This window comes from Castor canadensis, chromosome 2, assembly GCF_047511655.1.
Source record: "Castor canadensis chromosome 2, mCasCan1.hap1v2, whole genome shotgun sequence".
NCBI lineage: Eukaryota > Metazoa > Chordata > Mammalia > Rodentia > Castoridae > Castor > Castor canadensis.
In genome coordinates this window covers 131,876,103-131,897,145 of record NC_133387.1, presented here as the reverse complement: position 1 = coordinate 131,897,145, position 21,043 = coordinate 131,876,103, and the positions used below count along the sequence as shown (strand labels likewise).

The 21,043-nt window shown below is 45.9% G+C and overlaps 1 protein-coding gene across 1 annotated transcript; it reads left to right on the top strand.

Moving 5' to 3' along the window:
- Positions 1-20,961, top strand: Rmdn3 (regulator of microtubule dynamics 3). The gene is made up of 13 exons (XM_020176071.2): positions 1-204; positions 436-629; positions 2,823-3,015; positions 3,461-3,604; positions 9,645-9,918; positions 10,730-10,832; positions 16,784-16,844; positions 18,983-19,058; positions 19,215-19,292; positions 19,632-19,730; positions 19,988-20,041; positions 20,174-20,254; positions 20,345-20,961. The coding sequence occupies exons 2-13, from the start codon at positions 443-445 to the stop codon at positions 20,396-20,398; spliced, it is 1,404 nt and encodes a 467-aa protein (XP_020031660.2). The 5' UTR covers positions 1-204; positions 436-442; the 3' UTR covers positions 20,399-20,961.
- The last annotated feature ends 82 nt before the right edge of the window (positions 20,962-21,043 follow it).

Genomic DNA, 21,043 nt, shown 5'->3' with positions numbered 1-21,043 from the left:
CCACTTGGAGGCGCCGTGTGATGACGTCACGGTCACTGACAGCGTGAGGCCGCGGCGCGGGCTGCTACTATGGTGGCTGGCGGCGGGGTAAAGGTCTGAGTTGATCTCCTGCTGAGCCCAGAGCGGCTCCCAGCGGTGCGAGGGGAGGCCCGGAATTTGTAGCCAGGGTGGCGAGCGTGGCGTCTGCACTGCGGCGAGGCCGAGGTGTGGCTGAAGGCTCGGAAGCGGGGCTGTGTGATCCGGGTCCTGGGCTGCGTTGGAGGGGTGCCCGGCTTCCCGCGGGGTGGGAGGAACGGTAGCAGGGCCAGGGGGCCGGCGGGACCTCAGGTCCGCATTGGGGTGAGGGTAGTCGGGAGGTCAGGTTGGGCAAAGGCATCTCTCCTGGTCCGAATCTCCCGCCCTCTTCGTCTGCCCCGCGGCTCGGCCGGGCTGCAGGTGCGGCATGTCTAGACTGGGGGCTCTGGGCGGCTCCCGCGCCGGGCTGGGACTGTTGCTGGGCACCGCCGCCGGCCTTGGAGTCCTGTGCGTCCTTTACAGCCAGCGATGGAGACGGACTCAGCGCCGTGGCCGGAACCAGAGCCTGCCCAACTCCCTGGACTACGCGGAGACATCAGAGCCCGCGCGCCAGGGTGAGTTTGAGGCCGAGGTCATTGCTATAGATGGACCTGGGGTCCACGTGGCCCTTGGCAGAGCCTGTGGGACAGGGCGGCGGAGGGGGTGCCTGAGGGTTTCTTTTTCGGAAAGACACTGAAAAGGAAAGCTGTCTTCGTTTTCTATGTACTTTCCCCTAGCACCCCAGGAAAGCATCCTGCGAAAAGACTGCAGCTTTCACTTATAGTCCTGGCCACAGTGACACTGTGTGTGCATTAAAGGCACTTGCTTCGTGTGGGGCGAGGAGTGTGTTAAGTAGAGGAACAGTCCAAAAGAAGGCAAAGGAATACGTAATCTTGCAGGAATTAAAACTCTTGACGTTTATGTTTTAAGTTACACATTAGAATTTGAAGGGAATTTGGGGGACTAATCCTTTTTTTTTTTGTTGTTGTTTTAATCTTTTTTATGAGGAAAGAGAGATTCAGAAAGATTGTGTAACTTTTTCAAGGTTGTCACAGTAAGTGGCAAGGTTGGGCCTGCTCACCCGGCCCAGTGTACTTTCTGTAGTATGAGCTGGGCGCACACTCGTGCAACTGAAGCTGAATGTGGCTGGAAGCCAGCCTCAGCTGAAGTGGGTTGTGCGCTCAGCGTGGTAAGCCTTCAGTTTAACTCGTCTGAGCAAAGTATGGAGGGCTGGCTCAAACGTTCCCCTGCTGAGGATCAACAGTGTAATGAGGACCATTTTAGTCATCTCACACAATGTGAATTGGAAATGAGTGTTTTCTCTAACTACGATGGTTTGGGAAAGTTAGTTTTGGAAGAGTTTCCCAAGAGTTATCACCTTAGATTGCAACCCTCAGCTTTCCATGGTGTGGCATGGCCAGTGTGCTGTCTTACCTTTCCTTGTGCTTTGTCATTTGTTTGTAACTTCCTAGCAGTAATCTGTCTTCTGAGTTTGGAGAAGTGGCCACGTTGCTATGTGTCTTTCTTGCTCTACATTCTTTCTTTTCTGTATTTTGTATTAGCATATAATTATAAAAAAAGGTTTCACTGTTACATTTCCATACACACATATAATGTTCTTTGATCAGATTCACCCCTCTGTTACTCTTATCTGCCTCCCCCTCATTGAACAGTTTTTAACGGGTTTCACTATTCTGTTTTCATAAATAAATATATATGTATAAAGTGCTTGATTCATATTACCCCCTCCTGCCAGTCCCACCCCCAAACAGTCCTGGTGTGTGCTGCATTGTTGAACACTGTTTGGTATGTATTGTAGTCTGGCCTAGGTTATTACTAGCGCTCCTTTAATAAGGGATTTGTGCTCGCCTGTCCTGTGGGTCCCGCCTTCCTGAGTTCTTTTCCTCTTTTCATTTTTCAGTCCAGTTGCCCAAAGTGGCTCCCACGCTGCTAGCATTTCACTGTTGGAATTCACCTAGTGCTGAGTTTGGGGGTTGGGCAGGCAGGCTTAGCAGTGGTGTTTTTCTCCTGGGGTTTGGCTGGGTTTTCTCCATTGTACCCTTTCTTGGCAACTGACTCAGCTTTTTCTCCTTGCCCTCCTTTTTTTTTTTTTTTTTCCAGTACTGAGGCTTGAACTCAGGGCCTACACCTTCAACCACTCCGCCAGCCCTATTTTGTGATGGTTTTTTTCAAGATAGGGTCTTGCACACTATTTCCCCAGGATGGCTTCAAACTGTGGTCTTTCTGATCTCTGCCTCTTGAGTAGCTAGGATTAATAGGCGTGAGCCACTGGCGCCTGACACTCTTTTCCCTCTTTGATAATACTAAATGTAGTTCTCAAGAGAAGTAGAGTTTTCTTTCCTGTTCATTGTGAAGTGGGAGATCAGAATCTGAGTGAACTGTTGCTGTGTAGTTGGTATTGACTGCCTGGCGTTTGGTGCTGTAAAGGCAGGTAAAGGTTTTTCATTTACTCTAGTAGGGTGCTGTCCTGCCGTCTGGATACACCCGTGCAAGCATTCACATTATCTTCTGTGTGCAGCATTGCGGAAGGACCCTGGTGTGGCAGGTTCTTGGAGCAGATAGCCCCTGTTTAGATATTGGAATCTCCATTTGTTTCTGGATAGTTACTTGGAATTCACCATGAATTATGCTGTGAATCTATGCTATCTGAGCCTCAAGGTCTTCTCTGTAAATCGAACTCCAATGAGAAGTGTTCTAGAATCCTCTTTATCCAATGGGTATCCCTGTCTCCTGTCCCCTTTCTTCAGTGATGCAGTTTCGGGCTGTCCCAGGTGAGGCCGGAGATGCTGCAGTGCTGCCAAGCCTTCCACAGGAAGGGCAGGAGAAGGTGCTGGACCGCCTGGACTTTGTGCTGACCAGTCTTGTGGCACTGAGGCGGGAGGTGGAGGAACTTAGGATCAGCCTGCAGGGGCTTGCTGGGGAGATCGTTGGGGAGGTCCGGTGAGTAAGGCAGCTCCTCCCCCTTGACTTTGCCCCTGTGGCTTTCTCTGCTGCAGTGCTTTTTTTTTTTTTTTTTGGTGGTACTGGGGTTTGAATGCATGGCTTCACACTTGCAAAGCAGGCTGTCTATCTCTTGAGTCACGCTTCCAGTCCTGTTGTAGTGTGTTCTGACCTTTGCTGTCTGTATCTAAGAAGGAAGTTTTATACCTTCTAACCTAATTTGGTTCCTTACCTGCACAAGCTGCTTCTGGGCCCTCTTGGTCTGTTCTAGCAGCTGAAAGTTTGTTCTGCCCAAGTGAGTCTGCCATGCAGGCTGGGCCCAGGGAGCTGTCTTGTTCTCCTGAGGGAAGAGACCCAGAATTTTCTCTGCTTTGGCCTCTTCATGGGGGCGGGAGGGGGAGTAGTAGTGAGGGAAGATACAGGATGGATGGGGCCTCCTTTCCAGATCCCACATAGAAGAGAACCAGAGAGTGGCTCGGCGGCGCAGGTTCCCGTTTGCCCGGGAGAGGAGTGACTCCACTGGCTCCAGCTCTGTCTACTTCACTGCCTCCTCTGGAGCTGTGCTCACCGATGCTGAGAGCGAAGGGGGGTGAGTCTCTCCTGGAGGCAGTTGTGCCTGTAGCCAGGCTGGGGTTGGTTAGAGTATTATTTTTCAATGGAAAATTTAAACCCAGCTGCTGTAAATAATTTTTGAAGCAAGGTGAAACTCAGAACAGTTAAAACAAAAACCCCATCCAGTTTATGTCATTCAGACAAAAGGAAATGTTAACAGTGGTTATTGCATGCATCTGTTATTTTCCTAAGTCGACTTTTTTTTTTTGGAATGGGAGTGGGATTTGAATTTGGCTTCCCATTTGCAAAGCAGGTGCTCTACACTTGAGCCATACCTCCAGTCCATTTTGCTTTGGTTAGTTTAGAGATGGGGTCCCACAAATTATTTGCCCAGGCTGGTCTTAATCATGATCATCCTGATCTTAGCCTCCCAAGTAGCTAGGATTACAGATGTGAGTCACCAGTGCCCAGCCTGATCTTTTTTTTTTTTTTCGTATGTGGTACTGGGGTTTGAACTCAGGGCCTCACACTTGCTAGGCCACTTGGCCGCTTTACCACTTGGGTCACTCTGCCAGCCACTTCTTGTGTTGGGTATTTTTGAGATTGGGTATGGAGGACTATTTGCCTGGGCTGTCTTTGAACCAGACCCTGCTGATCTCTGCCTCCCTGGTAGCTAGAATTACAGGTATGAGCCATCAGCATCTGGCCTGTTTTGTTTTTTGAGAGAGGATCTTGCTGTGGAGCCCAGGCTGGTCTTGAACTCACTATATAACCCAGTCTTGGCTTTGAACTTGTGATCCTACTGCCTCAGCTTCCCTAATGCTGGGATTGTAGGCATGTGCCACTACACCCAGGTTTTGATTTATTTTTTTGCATCATGACTTTTTAAAATTAGTTTGGGCATTTTCCTGTGTTATCGACAGATTTGGAAAGCATTGTTTCATGACTTTGTTCCTTTTGTTGAGTGCCTGTGCAGAGATCTCTGCTGGAATGTGCTCACTCCCTGGGCATTACCTTCATCTCACTGGGGAGCTTTGTCCACATTCCCTTGAATCTTTACAGTGTAGAGGTGATTGTCCTAAGTTCTCAGTGACCAAGAAGGTTTTACCAAGGACTTACTGTGAGGCTGGACAGGAGGCAGGAATCTGAGGATACCTTTCTCCAAGCTTGGTCAAGCTAAGGGATTTCAAATTTCAAATCATTTTAAAACTTTGGTTCCAAGGACAGTCTGATGCTGTTGGTGGTAGCATCTGCCTGTCTGCTGCTAATCCCAGTCACCAAGGTAACCTGCATGAGGTTTAGAGACTGATCGCTCCTTGTGTCCTCTGCCGACCTTTCTTCTTCCTCAGGAACAGACTACTACAGAGAACACCAAACTTATACCAGTCTTAAGTGGCTAAATTAACTATGATTGTGCATATGGAAATAAGAAGCTAAAATTAGCCCTTTAGCATGATCTCTACAGATTCTCTTTAGCTGAAGTACTGCCTTCTACTGAGCTGCACTCACAGCCAAAACAAGTGAAGTCTTCATACAGAGCTCTAGCCTGCATTTGTTACTGATGTTACCTGGGCTGTCTGATCCTGTTACCTGTATTTGCAAGGCAGAAGTGGGCCTTTTCAGTTCAGTTTCCTTAGCTCATCTTACAACAGTAAAATTACTATATGACATATCTGGATGGCAAAGAGAGAGAGGACGAAATAGTTGACACTGGGCACTGAGACCTAATGAGCGTCTCTCTGTCACCCAAGGAAGCAGGTCATTTGGATGGGAAATTGATGTTTGAACTTTGTATTTTTTTTAACTTATTTTTTGTGGTGCTGGAGCTTGAACTCAGGGCCTACACCTTGAGCCACTCCACCAGCCCTTTTTTTTGTTTTTGTATTGGGTATTTTTGAGAATTATCTGCACAAGCTGGCTTTGAACCTTGATCCTTTTGATCTCTGTCACCTGAGTGAGGCCCTAAGTTCAAACCCCAGTACTTCTCCCTGCCGCAAACAAAAACCCAAACCCTGGGGTCAGTGAGAACCAGAGTGGGAGCTTCACTACTTGACGTGCTCACCGGATCTCCCAAGGCCACTAGGAGCAGAGCGGGGCTACCAGCCACCTGTGATGGGACAAAGGGATGGGTTGCTTTCTTAATTATAGCTCCAGCAGGCTCAGCCCCATGAACCATCCTGTGGCACATGAAAGCCAGTAAGTGGTGCAAGACTTTGCCTCAGCTGGCTGCTATCTGGGGCAGTGGCCATGGTGAATAATTCTTTTTGTCATGTCAGGTGCTATATAGGTGAAGGGGAAATTCTGGGAAGAGGCCACAAACTCCAAAATGGCTGTGAGCATGTGGGCCTTGGGCCAATAGCTTGAGTTTCTTTGAGGGGTGAAGGACTGAGCTCTGATGGGTACTCTATTCCACTGAAAGCTATATTCCCTATTTCTTCCAAATCAATAAAATAACTTTGATTCGCATGGGAGAGGCAGAATCATTATGCAGATTTGTGAGCTTATTCCTGGGCATTGTACCAAACAATGGGTGCTCCAGGGCAGAACCCAATTTGTCTTAGAACACAAGCTCCTCCAGTCAGCCTTCCCAGGTGCCCCAGCCACTGGGATTCCACAGCCTCTTCAGCTTCATTCCTGAGCACCTATCTCACTCAGCTTGGGTCCTATGTCTCCTGCCACTGAAAGCCTCTCAGGGTCAGGGTCCAAGCTTGGGCATCTCTGAATGCCCGTGGCTCAGCCCCTCTGCCAGGAGGGGTAAATGTGGGTAATGGAGTTCTTGGCTTCTGAAATGTGGGTTGTCCTTAAGGAACACTGCCCACTGTGGGAACAATGTGTTCCTCTTGAGTGCTAGATGTCCAAAGGCCCTTTTCAAAGGTCCCTACTTGATCTCAGAAGCCCTAGGCCATGTCAGAAGAGCCCCTCCTCTCTGGTGGATTTGCAACAAGGGCTGGGTTAGCAGTGTGGGAGGTGAAAGGTGAGAGACTGGCCTAATCTCAGGCACGTGATAAGTTGCAGGTTAGCCTGGCTGATGCCAGGCTGTGGGGCTTCAGCATGTGAGGTAGAACATCTTGAAGTGGGTTTGCTCCTCCCTGTGCCAGCCTTATTGGAACCTCCCTGCCTCACAGGACTCTATCAGCTCTCACCCTCCCAACAAGGTCCTTCCTGACCTCTGCTTCTCCTTGGCTGTGTGAATTCCAGCCTTTAGGCCCCAGGGGGAAGGCAGCACTGCATCCTGATTCAGCCTTATGGGGTGAGAGCAGCACTCCCTCCCTCAGTGCTGGAGACATAGAGCCTCCCATCTTCAACTCTCTCAACATCTTGGGAATATGGTCTCCCTATTTCCAGCAAAGGGAGCCGATGGCACTGAAGCTCCTCACGCCAGATAAACCACTTACCCTTTTGCCTTTGGGCCTGACTGGGCAGAGAGGCTGTGGTTTGACTTTTTTCATTTGGGGGCAGTTATCATCCAAGTCTTAGAGCTCAGTTGGAACTTTCTCTAGGTTGCCCCTGGGTGGTCTCACTCATCACTACCAAGGTTGGTTGTAAAATCTGATGCCACTTTTCCTTGTCTTTTTTTTTGGGGGGGGGGCGGTGGCAGTACTGGGGTTTGAATCCTTGTCCCTTTAACTTCTGAAGTTTTACTGCAAAATATTAGAAAGATGCTTGTGTATTCTCTCTTTTTTTATCTTTTTGCAGTACTGGGGCTTGAACTCAGGGCCTTCACTTTGAGCTACTACGTCAGCCCTTTTTGTATTGGGTGTTTTTAAGATAGGGTCTTACAGACTATTTGCCTGGGCTGGCTTTGAACTGAGATCCTCCTGATCTCTACTTCCTGAACAGCTAGGATTATAGGTGTGAGCCACCAGTGCCCGGCCTCAATAATCTCTTTAAGAGGAGAATTTAGGACGATTTTAAATACCATCACAAGTTCTTGCAGATATTCCTGGGGCTTTTTTCAGTCAGACTGGAAGAAGCAATCAGCATGCTTAGACCAGGGGTGCCAAGTCTGTTTGCCCACTTGGTACCTTCTGCTCCACCTGCTTGTCTGACTCTAGTGGAACAGCATTTTTGCCTTCAGCACTCAGCCCAATTTTAGACAGTCTTGTGTTGATTTTGCCTCCCTCATCTCTCTCTCCTTCAGTTGTTTTGCACCAGGCCTAAGGAGCTTGCCTTCATAGGAGCCTGCCTTCATCCTTCACTCCAGGAAAGTGGAAGATTTTCCCCCAGATGACCAGAGATCATTCCTGTGCTTTTGGACAGACCCTACTTTTCCCTCACTCAGTCTGGGGGACACTGGTGCCTCTTTCTGGCCCCTGAAACTCCTGCCTTCTTACCTGTCCAGTAAGATTGTCTGACTTAATTGGCAATTAAGGAAAACACCCTAATCAGCTGCTGATGGAGACACAAATCCAAGAGAAACTTGGCTTCCTCTTTGTGGCAGAGTTGGGACTCCCTAGGAACCACCTGGCCTATGGTAGCCCCAGGGACATCTTTTCAGGGTGGTGTTTGCTGGTTTTCCTGCTTCTAGCTGCAAAATAGCCCCTACCACTCTTGCATGTTCCTGAGTTTTCAAGAGCTTCTGTTGTGATTGAGAATTAGTTGTTGCCTTGGTCACAGGTATAAGTTTAATTGAGAAAGAGAATGGATGTGTGTGGCTGCCTATGGCCTCAGATGCTGGCACCACTCATGTTGGTTCTGGCGGGTGCCTATGGCGATAAAGATAATAATCGAATTGTTAGCCTGGTGATCAGTCTAGTGGTTCTTGCCTTTTTTTTTGTTTCAGTGCCAGCCCAGTTATCTTTTTTTTTTTTTGTGGTACTGGGGTTTGAACTCAGGGCCTCACACTTGCTAGGCAGGTGCTCTACCACTTGAGCCACTCTGCCAGCCCCCAGTTCTTATCTTAAACATTTATTTATTTATTTATTTTTTTGAGACAGGGTCTCACTAATGTAGCCCAGACTGATCTTGCACAATTTTTTTTTTTTTTTTCCAGTATTGGGTTTTGAACTCAGCCTTATGCTTGTTAGGCAAGTGCTCTACCATGTGAACCATGACACCAGAAGGTCTTGAACTCCTCCTGCCTCCCCCAGTAACAGGCATGCACCACCATGCCTGGCTAAATATTTATTTATAAAAAGAATACATGCTTATTGAAGCAATTGTGTAATATTAAGATAGAAGAAAACTACCTTGTATTCCCCTACCCTGAAAGGTCTACTGGCAACATTTTTTTTTTTGTGGTACTGGGACTTGAACTCAGGGCTTACACCTTGAACCACTCCACCAGCCCTTTTTTGTAATGGATTTTTCGAGATAGGGTCTTGTGAACTATTTTTCTGGGCTGGCTTCAAATCATGATCCTGTTGATCTCTGCCTCCTGAGTAGCTAGGATTACAGGCATGAGCCACCAGTGTCTGTCTTAACTGGCAACATTCTGAATATATCTTTCTAGGCTTTTTTTTTTTTTTTGAACTGGAATTTGAAATCAGGGCCTAACGCTTGGTAGGTAGGCTTCTACCACTTGAACTACTCCACTAGTCCTCTTTTCCAGTCTTTTTAAATTTTCTGGCAAGTTTTGCTAGTAGCTAAGAACAGGGTTCTCATATTAAACCTGATCAACACAAAGCTCCCAGCTGGTTGAATATTTTTTCCTCCCAGCTCATAGTTTCCATAGTAAGCTTGCTTGTGCTTGCTCACGCTTTCTCTCTTTGATGGGACTGGGTTTTGTTTGAATTCAGGACTTTACTCTTGCAAAGCAGGTGCTCTACCACTTGAGCTACATCTCCAGTCCATTTGCTCCGGTTATTTTGGAGATGGGGTCTTGCGAACCATTTGCTTGGGCTGGCCTTAAACTGCAGTCCTCCCAATCTCAGCCTCCTAAGTGGCTAGGATTACAGCTAGTGTCTGGCTGGAAGTTTTCTTTTGAAGACCAATTTCTGCTCTTAAGTGATGAGAATGATTCTTAGCACACTGGACAACAGTGCCAGAGCCCCTCCTTGTGGGTGGAGGACAGACCTGAGAGGCTTTGAGCTGAATAATTCCCTTCATTAACTCATTCACTTACAATTCTCTGCCAGTTATACAACAGCCAATGCTGAGTCTGACTACGAGCGGGACTCTGACAAGGACAGTGAGGACGGGGAAGACGAAGTGAGCTGTGAGACTGTAAAGATGGGGAGAAAAGATTCTCTGGACCTGGAGATGGAGGCAGTGTCAGGTGCCCTGGAGGCTAATGGTTCCTCACGCCCTGAGGATGTGCTGCCCCTCCTGCAGCAGGCTGACGAGCTGCACCACGGCAGTAAGCAGGACAGGCAGGAGGGCTTTCAGCTGCTGCTCAACAACAAGCTGGCGGTGAGGCTCAGGCTGTGGCTGCCTTCCCTGCTCTCCCTTCCCTCCCTCCATTCTTCCCTCCTTGGCTCTTTCCTGACCCCTAAGGAATGAAGTAGCTAGTGACCCTACAAAGCAGCATGAAAAGGGAAATGTGGGTGAAATGGCTGGTGCTGTGTCCATCCTCCAGGTTGCATATCCTCTCCCAGGAGGCCCAGTGTGGACCCTGAGGCCAGTGCACTGCCTGCCCCAGAGATCCCCACTCCCAACCCCCAGGGAAGAGGAACATAGTCTATTGACTCCTGTAAAGAACCGCAGAAAGTGCTCTCCATAAGGAAAATGTGGAAAGGATGGGAATCTCTTCCTGCACCCCCATCTCTTCTATTTTCCTTGAGGCAGAGCCTACCCTACTTGAAGTATCTGTCACAAGTGACAACTGTATAGGTCACTCATCCAGAGTTTCCTTCTACTCAGGCTGATGAAATTTATGCCCAGTCAGGTATAAATTCTGTCCCAAAGTTAGAATTCTCCCTTTTTTGTGGGCAACTTCACATTTTTTCATATGTCTCTGAAAGACATCTCATTATGCCTCCTTATATCTTCTTGGCGTTGACCTTTCCTCCTGGCAGCATCAGGAGACCAGAATGTTCTTCCCCTGCAATTGTGCAAGCTATCACTACAGATAAGTCATCAGTTAACTGCACATGGCACAGGGGTTAGCCCCTATCAGTGATTTGTAGCACTATCTTGGAAACTCAAACTCATGGAGCAGGGGAAGGCCAGGGCCCCATTCTCCATGGCTGACAGGACTCATTCCTTTCTGTTTGGTCTACAGTATGGAAGCAGACAAGACTTTCTCTGGCGTCTGGCCCGGGCCTACAGTGACATGTGTGAGCTCACTGAGGAGGTGAGCGACAAGAAGTCATATGCCCTAAGTGGTAAGTGTAGCAGGTTCCTGGTAGGATGGTGGTCAACTGTGCAGGTGCAGTTGGCCCACGTGCTGGGGCTCTTGGGAATCACTAAAATGCTAGCCCAGGGGCACCTGCCTAGCAGGCATTAAGTGCTGGTTCAATCTCTAGAACCGCAAAAAATAATACAGCAAAGCACAGCACAGTCTACATACCTGCACATCCTGACGCTAGGGTAACACAGGTGCACGTTTTTAGTAGTTGTATCACAGAAGCATTATTCTTTGTTCTCACTCCCCTCCTTTCTTAACCAGAGGAGGTTCTGCCTGCCACTTAGGTATCTGGTTTCAGTCATGGAGCCTGTGGGCAGGTGTTCTGAGAATATAACGAGTGAAGTATATATGGAGGGCACCAAGGAGAAGCAGTTTGGGAGATTATTAGAAGTCCCAAGGATCCACTTAGCAAGTCTGTTGCCTAAGTATCCTGGAGGGGAGAGGGGAGGGTGCTTGTGACCTGTGCCAGGCTTGGGCTCGGCCATGTTAGTCATGAATTAAGAGAAAATTGGACTTGAAAAAAAAAAAAAAAGACCTAGATCTCAAAGAAGAGGTGAAACTGCTGCCCAGTCACCCCCAGCCTGACTCTGCAGCTCCTGTTGCCAGGGAGAGGGCCATGATTCAAAGGAACCAAAGCAGTTGAGGAAGGTACTTATTGGTGGTCTGAGCTTTGAAACTACAGGTGGCTCACACCTGTAATCCTAGTGACTCAGGAGGCAGAGATCAGGAAGGTCACAGTACAAAGCCAGCCTGGGCAAATAGTTTGAGAGACCCTATCTCGAAAAACACCCATCACAAAAATGGGCTGGTGGAGTGGATTGAGGTGTAGGCCCTGAATTCAAGCCCTAGTACCGCAAATAAATAAATAGAATAAAAATAAAAAATAAACTTCAGGTGATAGTTTGAGAACATTTTGAGAAATGGAGCACACTTGCAGAGACCCCCAAACAAAACATTGCAGGGGCTTTTGTTTTGTGCTGGACCATATGAGCTTGTTGATGGATATATAGCAGAACCAAAGAGAGCTGTTTCTGTGGAGGATTCTGTAAAGCCTGGTGCCATCTAACAATGAAGAAAATTTTTATTGGTAGCATTAAAGAGGTTACCTAAGAATGTAACTTGAGATTACTTTGAAAAGTATGGCAAGATTGAAGCCTTAGAAGTTACAGAAAACAGGCAGAGTGAAAAGAGAGGATTTGCTTTTGTAACTTTTGATGCTCATGATAGTTTCTAAAATTCTTGTTCAGAAATACCACACCTGAAACAGCAGAGGTAGTTATGGAGGCAATGTAGCAACTATGCTGGTGATCCTGGTTGAAGTAGAGGAGCTATGGTGGTGCTGGAAGGACCTGGAATTCAGGGTGGTGAATACATTATGATGGAGGAGCACATGATTGTTATGATGAAGGAAGAAATTTTGGCAGTGGTTTATGGTGGTGATAGGAATTAGGATTTTGGAAATTAATAGTGGACAACAGGAAGAAAATTATGAACTGATGAAAGAGGAGCAGTTTTGATGTTTGAAGCTCTGGCCATCCCTATGTTAGTAGTGATGGATCTGGTGGTGGATATATGACAGCAGTTTTTAAAAACAGAAAAGGGCTGTAATTCTTAGGAGAATAAGAAGTTGTCAGGAAAGCTGCAAATTATTTTGAGACATTCATCTCAAGGGCCTTAGAGGAACTATAAAAATCTGCCACAGAAGGAATGATGATCTGTAGTCAGAAAACTTACTGCACACTGTGGATATGGTTGTACACACTTGTAATCCCAGCACTTGGAAGGCTGAGGCAGGAGGCTTGTGAGTTCTAGGCCAGGCTGAGCTACATAGAGTTCTAGGCCAACCCTAGCTATCAAAACAACAAACACAGTCTAGTCAATTAGATGTGCATTCCTGAGATTTATTATGTGTTGTAGCTTTGTCTTTTTCTTTTTATCACATCAGGTATATTGCCCTGTAAATTGTGGTAGTGGTGCCAGGAATGAAAAATGAAGGGATTTTTAACTGAGAAAGGGACAGAGGCAGAGAGACAGACTGAAGTGTCCTGTTTAGCCACACACACCCTGCACCAGGTACCAACAATGGGCTTCTAGGTCTCTGGTCCAGTTAATTATCTCAAGGTAACTATCTAAACTGGATTCGTCTCCTCTCCTACTTACATAAATATGCTTTTACAGACATTATCGAACCTTCAATGACAAGGTCAACATACTAAGCTTTTGAATTCTGTTGATGAATAAAGACATGCTGAGTCGAAAGTTTACTGATACAGACCCTCAGAAAAGTCCCTGGAACTTTTAAAAGGTGCTCAGTTACTGTTTGCTTTTTTCTCTCAAAAAGTTTCTGCTTTCAGGGCTGGTGGAATGGCTCAAGTAATAGAGTGCCTGTCTGGCACATGTGAGGTCTTGAGTTCAAATCCCAGTACTGCTGGGGGCAGGAGGGAACGTTCTTCTTTCAGCTGTTGGGTGGTACACAGCAGTAATTCTAGCACTCAGGAGGATCAAGAGTTTGAGGCTGCTGGAGGTGTGGCTTAAGTGGTAGACCTAACAAGCACAAGGCCCTGAGTTCACACTCCAATATCGCCAAACAAAAAAGTTCATTTTCCCTCCTAAATTTCAGGTGACAATTCTGATCAGCATCTGGGCTGATTTTTTGCCTGTTGGTATGAACAATAATCTTTCCTCTTCCTTTAATGATTTCTTATTCCCCCTCTTCTCCAACCAATAGGATTTGTCACTATGAAGTCTATTTAAACAGATTCTCAGACTGGTGGTTCATGTCCCATCAGCTCATTCATCTTGAACAGGGGTCTCAACCCAGTAGCTTTTGTTTTTAGTGGAACTGGGGTTTGAACTCAGGGCTTCATGTGTGCTCCCAGTAGGTTTTCTAGAGCTACCACCTTTCTCCATGAAGTTCTGTGAGTTTTCCCAATTTAAACATGGACTTTAGTGTTTTTATTTTTCTAATGAAGATACAAAGGGGATGGATTGGCAAGCCTTTTCTCTCTTCCAGTGCTGTGTGAAATCAATTTAACCACTTTGAAGTTATTTGTACATTCAGGATCATGATTTCTACCATCTTTTGGATTTGACAGTCCTGTTGGTGCTATGCATGAGATCTTTGTATCTAATAGGTGCCTTTTTTTTCTTTTAGTAAAATCAACACAGGATAGACAACCAACCAGTAGTACTGACAATGGCATGAACTTCAATTATGGCCAGCCATTATTTTTGGCCACAGGACACATTTTGCACAGGAAAGATCCATGCCATGGAAGATAGGCAGTTTTTTGCTCCAAACATCCTCAGTAATTAGCTGTAATTTTCTAAATGAAACTTCACCATTCTACAGATCAGCAAGGCTCATTTTAAACATGACTCTTGGCCTGAGGCCAGCAGATGCAGCTCTGGTGCTGTGAGTCCTGATGATCATTACCTCTTATATAGAACATAGCAGGTGCTTTCATGTCAGACCAATCTTTCTTAGAAAATGGATCAACCACTTTCTTCTTGGCTCCTTTTTGCCACTTTTTGTAAGGTGCTTGTTTTTGCCAACTTCTGTGGTGCTGGCTCAGCCAAAAGGGGCTGGTCAGTTTTTAGTAGTGTGAGTAATCATCATGAACACTGAAGGCAGAGGTGGGGACAGTGGTTAGAGGAGCATCCACAGCCAGCACTTGTTTGGTCTGGCTTTTCAGTGTAGCCCCCTTGGATAAGTCTGTTCCTGCTGGAGGTTGGATGACTAGAGGATGCCTTTGAAGGTTCCACTCTGGAATTGTAGCCTTTAGGAAACATCCTAACTGGGGTTAAAGGTCATTTTGTTTTGTCTCTAGATTCTGAACCACCAGGAGGCAGGCCTTCTGTGGATCTCAGGCAGTGTCTTGTCTACTCCTTTTGTTTAGCTTGGCAGGAAACTAGTTGCATTATTCACTGTTATTTTCCTAGTGAGATAGAACTTTTTATTTTTTGGTGGTACTGGGGTTTCAATTCAGGGCCTCACTCTTGATAGGCAGGCATTCTATCACTTGAGCCACTCACCAGCCCTTTTATGTGTTGGGTATTTTTTCTTTTTTTCTTGGCAGTACTGAGGGCAGAACTCAGGGCCTCTTCCTTGATAGGCAGGCGCTCTATTAGCCCTTTTTTGTATTGGGTATCTTCGATAGGGTCTTGTGAACTATTTGCCTGGGCTGGCTTTGAACCTTGATCCTCCTGTTCTTTGCCACCGGAGTAGCTAGGATTACATGTGTGAGTCCCTGGTACCAGGCTGAGATAGCACTTTGAAGGGTGCAGAGAAAAATACTCTAAGAGGCAATATCCCTCATTGGTGGGATTGTTCTTCTGTTTGGAAAGGAGGATGTAGAGCACACACCATCAATTCTTTTTTTTTGAGACAGGGTCTCACAGTGTAGCCTGGGGTGACATTGAACTCTATCCTCTTGCTTCAGCTCCCAAGTGCTGAGATTATGGGCTCCCTACTGTCATTTGTCTTAAAAACTGTATTTGTGGGGTGGGGTGTGGCTCAAGTGGTAGAGTGCTTGCCTAGCAAGCTTGAGGTCATTTCAGTTCACACTGCCACCCTCCCCCAGTTGTATTTGTTGTGAAAACAATATAATTATCACTCAAATATTAGGAAACATTTCGGATTAGCCAGCCTACAACCTCAACATATTCCATTTGTGTTCCACCTTCTCCATGTTCAATGCCTGTCCATTTTAATCAAGGAGAGCCTATTTCATTGTGTTTTCTTTATTCTCCGATGGGTAGACATGATGGTTCTTGTCTGGAGGTCTCCTTAATACTTTATAGACGAGGGAGAGACAGTGGGGGTGATAGCTAACCAATGTACAAAATAAGCCTAATCGGAATTGTCACTATGAATCCCCTCTGTAAATGAATATATACAAATAAAAAATTTTTAGTTTCAAAAAATACTCTAGAGGACCCTTGTTAGGAGTTTTCATGTGTCCAAACTCCCCTCCCCTCTCTGCCCACTGGTGTTTAAACACAGGGCCTCACATTTGCTAACTTTCAGCAAAACCTTAGTGCATTTGGCTCCTGTCAAAGAGTGTTGGCCTATGCTGGGCATGTAGCTCAGAGGCTGAATGCTTTCCTAGCATGTGTGAGGTCCTGGGTTCAATCCTCCCCACACATGCTCTTTGGCTTAGCAAGTTCAATCCTCAGCACCCCCGCCCTGACACACACACACTTTGGCTTAGCAGGACACCACCGGCTCATGCCTATAATCCAAGCTATTAGGGAGGCTGAGATTGGGAGGATCATAGTTCGAGGCCAGTCTAGGCACCCCATCTGCAAAATAATCAGAGTAAAATGGACTAGAGGTGTGGCTCAAGCAGTACAGTGCCTGCTTTGGAGTTCAAACTCTAGTCCCACAAAAAAAAAAAAAAAAAAAAAAAAGTTTTGGTTTAGAGCTGTAATAAACGTTCTTGGATTGTAGATCTTTTTGAGAATTTTACCATTTTATCAAACCTGTGAATCCTCTCTCCAATAAAACACAGCCATATCTAAAATTTTACAGTTTTAGTGATGCATGGATATCATACAATCTGTCTAAGAGTAAGGTTTGTTGGGGATAGTTTCTGATGGATCCTTTTTTATTTGAAATGCTAAAATGTGCTTCAAGCATACTAGGTAGGTATGGTAAAGACAGCTTGAGTCAGGTGTGGTGCTACACATCTGTAATCCCAGCACTTGGGAGCTGGAGGCAGGAGGATCTTGAGTGTGAGAGCAGTTGGGGTTACACAGTGAGATTCTATCTTAAAAGAAAAAAAAAGGTAGCTCAGCTGCTGATGGCAGACAGGTTAAGTGGAAGTCGTCCCCGAGAAGCTGAATGAGGCTTTTTTTCATGAAGTGCTTCTTGAGGAAGTGTGCATGGGAGCCCATGTTAACTCTGGATCTACCTTTGTTTTTCAGGGAAAGAAGAAGCAGAGGCTGCTCTGGAGAAGGGGGATGAGAGTGCTGAAAGTCACCAGTGGTAATAACGCCCTTTAGGGTTCTGGGAAGAGCCAGCAAGGGCCAAAGCACTGAGAGCCCTTGCATCTCTATTCTGGCCAGAGGCATTTGTCCAAGGAACCAGGAGGGGGAGCTCTAGTTTGAATTTCTACAGGTCCCTCCCAGCACTCCTTTCCCCACTAGGGACCAGAGAGTTTCCTTTGGGAGATGCTTTGGGGGTGAGGCAATGGGGGTGAGGGGGGGAATACAAGCCTTTTTCTGTTGGGGTTAAGAGAAGTAAGTACTTTCTAAGTCATCCTAGCTACAAAACTTGTTGATTCTTGGCTCCTTAGGGAGGTTGGGACTACTTGCAGCTCCCCTGTCCTGCACAAGCTCATTTCCCCAGCTGTGCTTACTGGCTGGTGGTGGATCTTGGCTTCTTTGCTTTGTTTGCATGAGAAAAAGTGAATGTGAGTTTACTCCCAGGAAGTTCAGAGGTCAGCTTATTAGCTTATGGAGGGGCGAAATGCTTGCCTAGCACACATAAAACCCTGGGTTCAATCCTCAGTACAAAAAATAGACCCCCTCCCCTACAAAATGCACATTAACCCTTTTTGTGGTCTCTTAGGAGGCCAACTTCTGTCAACTTCCATGCAATAGTGTCTCAATCTTACTGAAAGTATTTCTTTTCCCACTGTTACACTGGCTCTCCAGATCTCTGCCTTTACATTGTTAGCTAAGTGAGTAGTTTTTCTCTATCAGTTGCTGAAACTTTCTCTGGAAGGGCTCTTCTTACAGGCCAGGTATTCTTTCTACACCTTCCAAAGATGAAAACCAGCATACATTCTTAGCGATTCCTGAGGAACAGCTGTCTGTATTAAACATGAAGTGAGCCTCTAGAAGTGTTTTATCTTTAGCAAATGCATGAAAAGCCAGCACGGGTCTGGTTAGACACTCAACTAATGTATACTCTGCTTCTAGAAACAGTGCTTGGGGAGGGAGATAGTAATGTCTACTGAATTTATTATTTTTTTTGGTGGTCTTGAGGATCAAACGGAAGGCCTTGTGCTATGCAGCCTACCACTGAGCCAAACTTCCAGCTCCTTTTAAAAAACTTGTTTTTAGACAGGGTCTTGCTAAATGGCACAAGTGGCCTCAAACTTTCACTCTTCTTGGCCTCAGCCTCCCGAGTAGCTTGGGTTAAATAAAGGCATATCCCAGCTTTTTTCTTGTTATTGTACTGGGGTAGGACTCAAGCTTGCTAGGCAGGCATTCTTACCACTTGAGCTACTCTGCTAGCACAGCTTCTTAGTTCCACCTCTAGTCTTCCTAGGACCTTGTTTATAAAGACAGATTTCAGGAAGGTAACTGATTTGTGCTGCTGGCAGGAAGGACATAGAGGGAAGAGCCAAAACGGGTCTTTTTTCCTCTGCTTTTGTTGGTTCCCAAATGGGATTTGAACTCAGGGCCTCACACTTGCTAGGCAGGCACTCTACCACTTGAGCCACTCTACCAGCTTTTTTTGTGTTGGGTGTTTTCAAGATAGTATCTCTGGAACTATTTGCCCAGGCTGGCTTCAAACCACAATATTCCTGATCTCTGTCTCCCAAGTAGATAGGATGATAAACACTTTTTTTTTTTTTTTTTGGGTGGGACTGGGGTTTGAACTCAGGGCTTTGTAGTTGGAAAGCAGGTGCTCTACCACTTGAATCTTAATAAAGACTACCTGTATAATTCTAAGGCTAAGGAGACCTTCTTTTAGTGTCTACTTAGAAAATGACAATAGTCAGTCTTTCAAGTTTGTTTTTTTTCAGTGCTGAGGATTGAATCCAGGGCTTCATGCATGCTAGGCAAGCGCACTCCCATTGAACTACAATTACCCTGCTTTTTCAAGTTTTAAGATACCTACGACTATACTCCCATGAGAAAAGGGGAATTTGGAGATTTGGACTAAGACCTCGCCGAAATGATTTTAAGTGTTAAAGGAGAGACTTCCTGTGGAGGGAGGGCAGCTTTTTATACTTAGAATATTTAGGAGACTTGTAAGCCTACCACTGTTGCTAAATACTAACTGGTAGCAGAGGTCTGTGCTGACAGAATACTGTCAGCAGTAGTTGAGGGAGGAGGGGCAGTGCGGGCACCTAGTCCTCATCCCTGAGCTTGCTGCTGCTTCCCCTCTAGGTATGCAGTGCTTTGTGGTCAGCTGGCTGAGCATGAGGGCATCCAGAGACGCATCCAGAGTGGCTTTAGCTTTAAGGTGAGGATAGGCTTCTCCTTCCCTTATGCTGGTCTAGTCTAGATATCCTGCTCCTTCCCAGATCCCTTAGAATGTCTTTTTCACAGCCTCAGTGCCTTGTTGCTCTTACCTGAGCAACTCTGGTCTGATGTGGTTGTATTTCTATTTTCCCCTTAGGAACATGTGGACAAAACCATTGCCCTCCAGCCAGAAAACCCCAGAGCTCACTTTCTTCTTGGCAGGTGGTGCTACCAGGTGAGATATTGCCCAGGGCCTGACATAACAGTCCTATCTACCTGACACTGATTTCTGATGGGTCCTCAGCTCCCATAGTCTGCTCTGGCTCAAGTCTCATTTCCTCTGAATTGTTCATGTTATTGGTAGATGACTCTTTTCCTTGTGTATGTTTTTAAGACGGGATCTTGCTATGTAGTTCAGGCTGGCCTTGAACTCATGATCCTCCTGCCTCAGCCTTCTCAGGGCTGGGATTACAGATTGAACCACCACACCCAGCTACTGTTTTTATAGAATACTCAGTATTCCTGAAGATCCTTCTAAAAACCTTTTATTTACATCTTGATATTTTGGTGGCAGGTCTCTCACTTGAGCTGGCTAGAAAAGAAAACTGCAACAGCCTTGTTTGAAAGCCCTCCTAGTGCGACTGTACAGGATGCCCTGCAGAGTTTCTTAAAGGTATCAGGGAAGGGTGGGCAGCAGCCAGAATGTCAGGGTAACCTGTTTCTCCTGAGACCTTTAATGGGAGGAGTTTGAGGCACGAGGCAGTTTTGTTTACCTGGTATGTGGAAAAATCAGAAATAGCTTGAGAGCTTATAAAAAATACAGTTTTCCAGATCCACTGAATGAGGCTTCTGGTTGGGAAGGGACTGAAATCTATTTAATAAACTCAGCTTCACTTAAATTTATGACCCTATTTACTGAAATGTCTTCAGGCTGAAGAACTACAGCCAGGATTTTCCAAAGCAGGAAGAATATACATTTCCAAGGTAAACTCAACCAGTTTAGCATTAATGAAGAATGTTTATTGGTGCTGGGGAATGGGCTCATGGCCTTTGCCTGTTTTCTGGGAACTGGGAAGCACACGTACTCCCAAAGTTTTCATTGTTGTCTCTTCTCAGTGCTATAGAGAATTAGGGAAAAACTCTGAAGCCAGAAGGTGGATGAAGTTGGCCTTAGAGCTGCCAGATGTCACTAATGAGGTAAAACTTTTTTTTAATTGCATGCTAGGCCAACACTCAACCACTGAGCTTCTTCCCTAAACCTTATTTTTGTTTTCTTTGTCTTCCTAGGATTCAGCTTTCCAGAAGGATCTGGAAGAACTACAAGTAATTCTGGGAGAATGATCACACTTCAATGGCTTTGGTGACTTCCTTAGATCCTATTCAGACCAGAAAACCAAACAAGACTGGTTTAGGAAGTGTCCTGACCCTGTGGGCTGGGTGCTACCCACTTGCTCCCCAGTTAATTTATTCTAATCTCTTAACTAATCTAAACTTGGGGAAGTATTGCAGCTTGGGTTTTATATTGTAAGTGAATTCTTGAAAAATCAAGACTTAATGTAGCATTTACCCTAGGGTTAAGTGTGGGTGCTGTCCAGAAGGCTGCTAGAGCTAAGTCTGCTGGTGCAATAGATGAAGGTCAGAGTGAGACAGGAACAAGTACAGAACTTGTCACTAATCTTTTTCACCGATTAATGTTCAACATCTACAGCCCTAAAAATCACAGCTTCCCCATCATGTATATTCTACCTGTATTCCTGGGTGGAGGGGCTAGACCACTTGACTTCCAGAGTTCTGGCAGTTTGGAATGACAGCAAAGGGTTTATGATAATGGGAAATGATCTGAAGAGGTGCCTGGAATATATTTTGGTACACACTTGAAATAAACCAAAGTTGATTACAAGTGATCATATCCTTCCTTTCAGTTATTATTTATTCTTGTCTGGCAGCTTCATGATTATTTCCTCCTAGTGAGGAAATTGTAGACAA

Coding starts and splice junctions, on each gene's coding strand:
- Rmdn3 (XM_020176071.2), top strand. CDS start 443: ATGTCTAGACTGGGGGCTCTGGGCGGCTCCCGCGCCGGGCTGGGACTG. Junction 630..2,822: donor ATCAGAGCCCGCGCGCCAGG/GTGAGTTTGAGG, acceptor CCCTTTCTTCAG/TGATGCAGTTTCGGGCTGTC. Junction 3,605..9,644: donor GATGCTGAGAGCGAAGGGGG/GTGAGTCTCTCC, acceptor ATTCTCTGCCAG/TTATACAACAGCCAATGCTG.